Consider the following 9,397-nt stretch of genomic DNA (forward strand, 5'->3'; position numbering starts at 1 on the left):
GGCAATACCTGTTTACATCGCCCAGTGTTATCATGTGTATGCTTTGTGCTTTCAATGATGCAGCTTCTTACAATATTAGGGGAAATCATCTATGATGCTGCCTTGTAATAATCTACTAGATCATCGAAGGCGCGCGTTGCTGTGCCCGTCCCATGATACCCATAAATGATAGGAATCTTTCCAAATGTATATAGCATCAAGAAACATGCAAGGCAGATACGATAATTTAGAGGGCATACAGAGTGGATATATGTATACATTTTTAAGAAATACAATTACATAAATAGTATGTTTCATAATAAATTGAGAACATGCAACTGATAACTACTCCCTTCGTTTCTAAATATAAGTCTTTTTAGAGATTTCAATATAAACTACATACAGATGTATAGTCATATTTTTGAGTGTAGATTCACTCATTTTGCTCCGTATGTAGTCCATACTAAATCTCTAAAAAGACTTATATTTAGAAACGGAGGGAGTACATAAGCAAAGAAAAACATTATACACCAACGCAAGTGCTTTCATTCTTCGTGGAGGGCATAGCATTTCTAGAAATCAAGGCATGGTAAGGAAGTTTGTGAAGTCTAAAGCTGCATGGTGTGATAAGACACCTAGAATCCAAATGGTTTAGCGTTTTTATATGGTAGGAAAACATTGAAATCAATTAAGAGTATTAGATCGTGTCTAGAGATCATAAACTCAGTATTTCATCGGATCGCGTTTTCATTAGCGTCAACACATTTCTCCTCCAACAGAGTAACATTGAATAATTATGAAGTTACTAACTTGCAATCAAATGTAACAACTAAATAAACTCAAGGTACATCATTTGTGATCTATATATCCACTGCCTTATCTCCCTATATGTGATTCATCATTCTTGGAGGAACGCAATAAGACTGCCTGTAGGGGATATGGGCAATTTTTTAAGGCAAAGGTAGCAATAACATCGCTCAATGCAGAGAATGATTTGTTCATGCAATATTGACTGCTGCATGGCTCGTACTTTAGCTTTACCTAGATGATAACTTCTAGCTGGGTAGATCAACATGTGGCTCTTACTCTTTTAGCTAATGGATAAATGCTCACTCCTAACAATGACCCTAACCAATCCCTCGAGTGCAACAGAAGTCCAGATACCTTCTGCTGAAATAATCCCAATAACATGTCCAGTGCACTAACTCTAAAGCAAATGATCAATCTTAGTAGATATTGAATTGTGGAAACCTATTCCAATAAATAAGTTAAATTAATTAGAAATGCATATAAGTATATTCAATCAAACAACAGTACCTATGGGATTCTCGCAAAAAAAGTACCTATGGGAGTGACTGCTCTATTCATCACTTGTTGAACCAACAGATCTATTTCCATCTCTAGCTTTCACACACACACACACACACACACACACACACACACCATCTTGTTGTATAAATTGGAACTTCAACCATTAAAGGCACCTCTTGCCCATCAGAACTTCCTTTGATGTCCAACCTTTAGTACAAATACCAGCAGTTATGCAATCAATGAAGGGAACCATCATCCTTAAGCAAGATATGCATTCTTTTCTGGATACTTAGGAACCAGAGGGCAGCTCAATGGTGTGATACTATACAGCAGAGGGGGTCGCAAGAGGCAACATGAATTCTAGAAAACATTATCAGAAAACACAGATACAAGAATTAGAGATAAATGGAAATAATGGATCAAATACAAGACAGAAACGTGGAAGATCCAAATAAGAAGATATACAAAATCTATGGTATGTATGAGAGAGAATCCAAAGTTTCTCACCTCAAGAATTTGTGGAGACCAATGGCCAAAGCACCTGCGCGCATAAGCGGAGGAAGGAAGATGGGCTGCCTCTACTGCTACATACCCATTGTCCCTGACTTGCAGCCCGTCGACATCTCCGCGTGAGAGCCCCCTCACTCAAATCACCGGCTAACTGTCGCGCGTTGTCATTGCCGCCGAGTTGCAGCAGACCGTCATCTCGGTGTTGCCTCAAGAGAGCCCCCTCAATCCAATCATCCGCGATCGCCTCAAGGTCAGCTCAGAATCAACATAGGGACGAAGCTGCAATATTGGCAGTGGTGTGAGCTGACACCAGTCATCTTTGTATTTTCTTCACTAAATTTATTTATACTAATAACTGCTTAATTGCATAGATGACATTATTAGTACATGGCTGACACCATAGAAAAAAAATTCTAGCTTCGTCCCTGATCAACATGGCGTGCCATGCCCCTGCAGCTTGGGCTATGGATGTGGACGATGTACTTGTTCAGCCCAAATCTTAACCAAGGGAAAGCAATCAACTTGGTCAAATCAAGCAACGGAGAATTAATGGACGGGGATCTCAGTGTAACCCATACTGGATTCGCGGCGGCAGGGCCGATCTGGCAAGCTCGACGCGCCTTTCAGCGAGATACCGGCGACGCAGCGGCGGAGGGGCACACAGAGAGAAGCGGTGGCGCCGCCACTCGAGGTCGTGGTCAGGGATAGCGAAGGTGGAGGGACCCCACATCGGTCGACCATGGCGAGGCGCCGCAACGCGAGGGTGCGAGCGAAAGAGACCAGCGTCGCGAGCGTCCAGTTTTAGGGTTTTTAACTTTTACATTGGACCGGATCCTAATGCAGGCCCAGTAGGCCCAGTTGAATCTCGGATGGCCGAAAAAACCACCGGAGCAGCGGCCCGAGAGGGGTTACGCTCGTCATGAAGTCTGTAGGCGCGATTTGGGTGCCATTAAGAGCAAATCTGACGGCCAACGAAGCCTAAAAGTGATGATCCAACGGTTAAAAATGCTAATGGCCTGGGAGGCAGCAAAAGTGCTCAGTTATAATGTATTTAAATTAAAAACGAATATGCAGCAACATCTCAAATTTCCGATTCAAACCCTTCACACGTGAGACCTTAGTTGAAGCAATTTCAACTTAAGACCCAAGTTAAAAAACCGAGTACTCTCCTACCACCACTACTTGGGTCTTTTCTATTGCTGTCCAATATATTGGCAGTTTATACAAATGTAATTTCCATGTTGTTCTGTCACTAAATTTTTTGACAGCATGTTTTATGACTATATTTATCAAAATCATATTATTTAATTGTACTAATAGACGGACGCGGCAACGCGTGTTATCAATGATCTAGTCCAAGCTTACAATATCACACCCGGGAAATTCAATACGGCTCCCAGGAGCGCGTGCTCCCGGGTCCATTTTTTTTTTTTGAACTATCAAATAAGTCACATCCAAACGCTACTTATAAATTTTGAGGCAAAAAGTTTAAGCATTTTGGCGTGTGAATTTTATTTTTTTTGAACAACAAATGTTACCCCTAAATGTCTCCTCAAATTTGTTTTTCCACTGACGAAATACTGATGCCCCGTTTCACATGAATATTTTCAAGCATACTTGCAACACTAGCACGGACATCCATAAAAAAATTCAGATTTTTTAAATATTTTTTTTGTTACTGTTCATCCGGGAGCATGTGCTCCCGGTAGCCAAAACGCCTCTCCCCACCACTCCTTCTCTTCTATCTGTAAGAGCATCTCTAGCAGACCCCTTAAAACATACAAAACTATAAAATAACTGTTGTTGGTTTACAGTTTTAGGCGTAAAAAGTGACTGAATAGAACTCGTAAACGGCTCAAACCTGTAATTTTTTAAGGGGTGCGGAAAACATCCCATGGAACCTGTGAAAATAAGGATTTCGGAGCCAACCTGAGGGTGCCTGTATATGCGAAAGAACGTTGGCGGGAGTTCAACTGCCATCAGAACGTTCATGGCTCGCCCTCGGCCGCGCCCTGCTCATCCGGGCCGCTGCCCCACCAGTTCGGGCCGCCACCCGTCCATCCTCGGCCGCCAGGAAGGACTGCCTCCGCTGGAAGGACTTCTTCCTTTCGCTCTCCCAGGGCTCGTCGTCCGCCGTGCAGGTGGTGGGGCCGACTTGCAACGTGCTGAAGAAGAGTAGTTCGGGCCGGTAGCTGTGGCTGTGGCAGGACGACGTGTACGTGCACGCGTCGGAGCGGCGATGAAGGGCAGCACGAGGAGGCGGTCGCGGAGGCAGGGGCGCACACGCCGAGCGCGTTCGCGTACGGGTGGAGCTTGCACCTCATCGGTCCTCCATCCGGATCACTAGGCGAGCATCTCCGCGCGAGGGGTGGTTGCGCTCGCGGAGGTAGATCGCGAGCGGAGCACGAGGAGGATCCGCGAAGCGTGCGGTGGTTGGGTGGGTTCGGATTGCTGGAGCGTGCAGTGCAGCTTGGGTTTATTTGGGACGGAGGTGAAGATGGGAAGGGCCTGAGGAAGAGGACGGAGGTATATTTAGAGAAAAAAAATTACGGGTTGAATATACAGAATCTGTTCGGCCGCAACTAAAATCAGCCGTAAAACATATTTTTCTCGGCCCTTACGAGGACTTCAAGAGTCCACGCAATAAGGGGTCAGGGCCGTCTCCAGCAATTAGGGGGCCCGGGACGAAATGCATAATGGGACGTATTTTTTGAAAATAATTCATTACTAAAGATTAGACATGTTGTAAGTTTATATTGAGATAAGGAAAAACTCAAAAAATCATATTACTAAAGATTACCCGAACCTTTAAACTTGACTGAGCAACTATCTTGAAAATATTCGACGTGTCAGCAACTATCTCTGAAAATAGCTCTTTGGATCAATATGAAGCCTGAACCTTCGACTGTAGATCAATTAACAGTGATACTACTGATATATTGTACAATTAGGACGATGGCTAAGTAGGCTACAAAGAAATATAGGAACCGTCACTGTAACCTACAAGCCTAACAATTGACAGCATATCACACGGTCACATGGAGAATAAAATCTGCAGAACAAGTCTCATAGCGCACTGATGAAAAAATCTCATCACATGATAGATCATGCGTGCATGAATTTAATACAGAAATAAGGAAATGGGAGATAAAAGAAATCTGACTTGAACAATTTCTGATGGGGGAACAGTCAGGTGGCAGTCCGGTGGATGGACAGGAACTGGCGAACAGCAGCCGGCAGACGAATTTCCATGACCGGTGATCATCAATCGCCGATTGATTCTCACCTCTTTTTTCTTTTATGGAATTGATTCTCACCCTGGATCTTCGTACCGGTAACCCTCGTACAGTACAGGGGAAACTAGGGCAGCGGGCGGACGAGCGTACCTGTCTGGCGATCTCGCGTAGCAAACGGGCCCAACACGCAGGCACGAGGAAGCAATCGCGCATGAGGCCTTGTACAATGGGAGGTGCCTAGAGAAATAAACCAGACTTTCTTTAAGCACCGGTGCTTATTTATACAGGGTAGACGCTTAACTAAGCATCTCTCCTGTAGAAATAGGCACCGGTGCTTCAGAAAATCTCGGTTTATTTTTCTAAGCACCCCTCTAAGCATCTCCCATTGTACAAGACCTGAGCATCAGGCCGCTGGCTGCATACCGGGCTAGTTCTGCTGGGCTAATTTTTTTCAGATTAATTATACCTAATTACCACCCAATTTGGGGCCCCATAATATTGGGGGCCCTGTGCGGTCGCCCAGTTTGGCCTCCCTCATCGACGGGGCTGTAAGGGGTCAGTTAGAGATACTCTAAATAGCTACTACCGCCATTCCAGAATATAAGACGTTTTGGTAGACTTGTTTAACCACCAAAATGTCTTAGATTTTGAAATGGAGGTAGTAATAGGTGGTTTAATTATTTGTGTATCACTACATTGCCCGAGTCATTACATTGTTGCTAAGTCTCAGTTGACTGAGACTTAGACGTTAAGTCTCAATCGATGCTATATTCGTAGGATCCTGCGTGGAGATTTATGTTAAATCTCAGTCGCCTGACATCTAGTCACATCCTTATGATTATTGGTCTCAAAGCAACATTTATTAGTTTAGTAATCTCGCAAAAAATACATTTACTGGTTCAGTAGTTCTGAATAGAAGTCCTTTGCCCCTAAAAAAAATCTCTGTATGATTTTTTTTTCAAAAGGAAAATCTCTCAATGGCTATCCTAGAAAAAAATATCTCTCTGCTGCCCCAAATGACATGTGGGGCCCAAAGCTACCGCACAACGAAGGTCGAAGCTCTAGAACTTTCTCCATCGGTTCCCCACTGCTCCGCGCTCGTTCCACCACCTTTCAGAGGTTTCCATCACCTTCCAGACTCCCCGCCTTGCCTCCGGCGACCTACATAAACTCCCTCCTCCTCGCCATCGCATCCCCACCAAAGCATTCCACAAAATTCAACAAGCAATCCAACCCGAGGAGATCGACCGAGCTCGAGATCAGCGAGCGAGAATGGCGGGCATGGTGTTCGGCTTGGAGAACCCAATGATGACGGCGCTGCAACACCTGCTGGACATCCCAGACGGCGAGGCCGGTGCAGCCGGTGGAGAGAAGCAGGGCCCGACGCGCGCCTACGTCCGCGACGCGCGCGCCATGGCGGCCACCCCGGCCGACGTGAAGGAGCTGCCGGGCGCGTACGCGTTCGTGGTGGACATGCCGGGGCTGGGGTCCGGCGACATCAAGGTGCAGGTGGAGGACGAGCGGGTGCTGGTCATCAGCGGCGAGCGGAGCAGGGAGGAGAAGGAGGACGCCAAGTACCTGCGGATGGAGCGCCGCATGGGCAAGCTGATGCGCAAGTTCGTGCTGCCAGAGAACGCCGACATGGAGAAGATCTCCGCCGCGTGCCGCGACGGCGTGCTCACCGTCACCGTCGAGAAGCTGCCGCCGCCCGAGCCCAAGAAGCCCAAGACCATCCAGGTCCAGGTCGCCTGAGATGCGTCTGCGTGCGCGTCGAATCGAAGCAGAGTGCGAGTGGGAGCGAGTTTCCTGTGATGAGTAATGGAGTGTGTGTCTTTTGATCTCATCTGCTAGAGTGTGTGTGTGTGTGTGTGTCGTATCGATTCCTGCGCACTGGTGAAGGTTTGATGTTTCCTTAATGGAAATGGGGATGTTCTCCGGCTTCGCCTGAATAAAACATGCGATTCTCTTGGCCACATTTTAGATTGAAAAATCCAAGATGCCCGTGTTCTGAAAATTCAGAAAACTGCCTTTGTAATTCAAAGGAAAACTGGATAAGACCAGAACATGTGGAATAGTAAAGCTAGGTGGAAAACGAACTAGCTCTTGGCATTCTCATCTTGAGAAATGGCTGACTTTTGGGAAGATAGAAAAAAGAAATTCTAATTAGAATTGAGAATTCAGAAATGTTATTCTGCTTTGCCTTAAAGAAACATGTGAGAATCTCCAAATTCGATTGATCGAGGTATGAGGACATTTGAGATAACCGATTCAGTGTATTATGAATTGATTTCCAAATACATTTATTTTGACACAACGAAAAAATAAAGCAGCCATGATTGTGTAGGGACTATCTCGACAGAGAAATGCCATGGTACTCTCGGGTGTGAGTACATATGCGGGAAGTAATTCCAAAAAAAATAAAAAATTCTGAACATTTTCAGAAATAAATTTGGCCTTCTATTATGCCAAGAAAAAAAAGTCCCGTCAACTTCGGAAAATAAAAATCAGACGAAAAAGTGAATGATAACTTGTATATATTGTTGATCTTTTTCACCAAAAATACCGTGAAAGTCATTTCTCGACCAAAGTTTTTATACAAATACAACAGAGAGTAGGGCATTTTGGAGACCGAATTCGATAGAGGCTTTAATTTCAAAATTTAAAAAATCTAAAAAATCAATATACTTGTAGAACGATATAATGTGTATGTGTGTAAAAATATAGGATGAAATACCTTAAAATTCGAGCTGCACAAAAAAATTATGAACTTTGAGGATCAACAATACATATGCTTAAAAATGCACAAAATTGTCTTTTTTGTCGCCCTCGTATTTTGACCTGAAAACTTACACAAATGTACAATATCTCTCTTGGTATATTTTTATTTTTTTTAGAATTTTTTAAAACTGGAAAGTTTGAATTTCAAAGTTTTTAAATTAAGGCCTCCATGAAGCTCGGGCTCCATTTGACATTTTCATACAACAGAAGGTCAACTTTGTTTACCAAAATGTTTCATCGTTTTTTGACTCTTTTTGAAATTGCAAAAAATATATCATATCAGGTGCACTTGCACCCCAGAGCCGGGACAAGCACCTTTGGCTCTCGGGTGTAGGTGCACCCTTTATGGGAAGAAAAATAGCATTTTTTTAAAAAAAGTGATAAAATTATGAATTTTTTGTTAATGAATGACTTTCATGCTATTCTAGGTGGAAAAAAATCAGCACTATATACAAGTTAAAATTCATACTTTTTGTCCTTGATTTTTTTTTTGCACTAAAGGCGACAGGAGTTTTTTCTTAATGAAACTTTTTATACGAGTACAATTGAACTTCAAGTTTGTTTCTAAAATTTTTTCAAAACTTTTTGACCATTCTTGGAATTAATTTTTTTTCCCCATATAGGTTGCACCTACACCGAGAGCCAAAAGGTATTCTCCGGATTGAATATGATATTTACAGAATTAAGGAGTTTATGCATGTCCGAGCTAGCTTTTGCTAGGGTAGTCCAATATAGTGGTGACTGATGGGTTTTTTCATCTCTCGCCACAAAAGGCAAAGCCTTTTGTAATTAGAGCTTAGCCTCAAACTACTTTACCTTTTTTTCTGCTAATACTCCTTCCGTTCCTAAATATAAGTCTTTGTAACAAAGACTTATGTTTAGGAATGGAGGGAGTAAAACCCAGAATGGTCCTCACAGTTTGGAAACAAGACTGGTCTTATTAATAGCAAGGTGTACCTTAAGAAAATTGTTTTAATTCATTTATCTTTTCTTAGTGGACGTGAAATCTTTTCATGGCCTTTTACTGAGTGGCTTTATTTGATTTAATCCCTTTTTGCCTAATATGTATAACTCTATAGTTTTGTGTGCATCCTAAGCCGAAGGATGTAACGAGGAACTTGGTAATTTGACATCTCCCCAAAAGGGCAGAAGTTGTACAATTTGTGCAAAAACAAAAATTCATCTGGAGAGGTGTGGTGTGATAGCTTCCTTGTATGCTCTTTTTTCTTGGTTCTTATTTGTAGTCTCCTATTTCTATATGAATTTGTTGGTTCATAATCAACCCTTGAAGAGTCAACATCCCGATCGACAAATTTTATAGCAAGGGTGTCATTAAATTCTTTTGAGACCCTTCCCCTATAAAAGTGAAGTTATTTCCTGTAATTATAATTGTGTTTGCTATTTATCAACTGACTGGAATTTTCAGCCACGTCAGTCGACATGTGACTGGGAAGTAGCTGAGACGGCGCTAAGGCCGAGATGGAGGTGACACTGCCTGTCGCGGTGTCTCCAAGATACAGAGCCAGGACCTAGACGGAGGCAGGGACGACGGAGGACATGTAGGATGCGACGGGTTGTGGGGT

At 43.3% G+C, this 9,397-nt stretch overlaps 1 protein-coding gene and 1 long non-coding RNA gene across 2 annotated transcripts; one reads left to right on the forward strand and one right to left on the reverse strand.

The window, feature by feature from the left end:
- Positions 1 to 586: 586 nt before the first annotated feature.
- LOC123074152 (uncharacterized) lies at positions 587 to 2,583 on the reverse strand. The gene is made up of 3 exons (XR_006435882.1): positions 2,379 to 2,583; positions 1,798 to 2,079; positions 587 to 1,650 (listed from the first exon to the last, which is right to left on the reverse strand). It is a non-coding gene; the product is annotated as an uncharacterized lncRNA (long non-coding RNA).
- Positions 2,584 to 6,212: 3,629 nt separating this feature from the next.
- On the forward strand, positions 6,213 to 7,009 carry LOC123074153 (17.5 kDa class II heat shock protein-like). Its single transcript, XM_044497073.1, has one exon. It carries the CDS (start codon positions 6,309 to 6,311, stop codon positions 6,786 to 6,788), a length of 480 nt encoding a protein of 159 aa, XP_044353008.1. The 5' UTR covers positions 6,213 to 6,308; the 3' UTR covers positions 6,789 to 7,009.
- The last annotated feature ends 2,388 nt before the right edge of the window (positions 7,010 to 9,397 follow it).

Source organism: Triticum aestivum, chromosome 3D (assembly GCF_018294505.1).
Source record: "Triticum aestivum cultivar Chinese Spring chromosome 3D, IWGSC CS RefSeq v2.1, whole genome shotgun sequence".
Classification (NCBI taxonomy): Eukaryota; Viridiplantae; Streptophyta; class Magnoliopsida; order Poales; family Poaceae; genus Triticum; species Triticum aestivum.

Excerpts from the sequence above, each read along its gene's own strand:
- LOC123074153 (XM_044497073.1), top strand. The coding sequence starts at position 6,309 with ATGGCGGGCATGGTGTTCGGCTTGGAGAACCCAATGATGACGGCGCTG.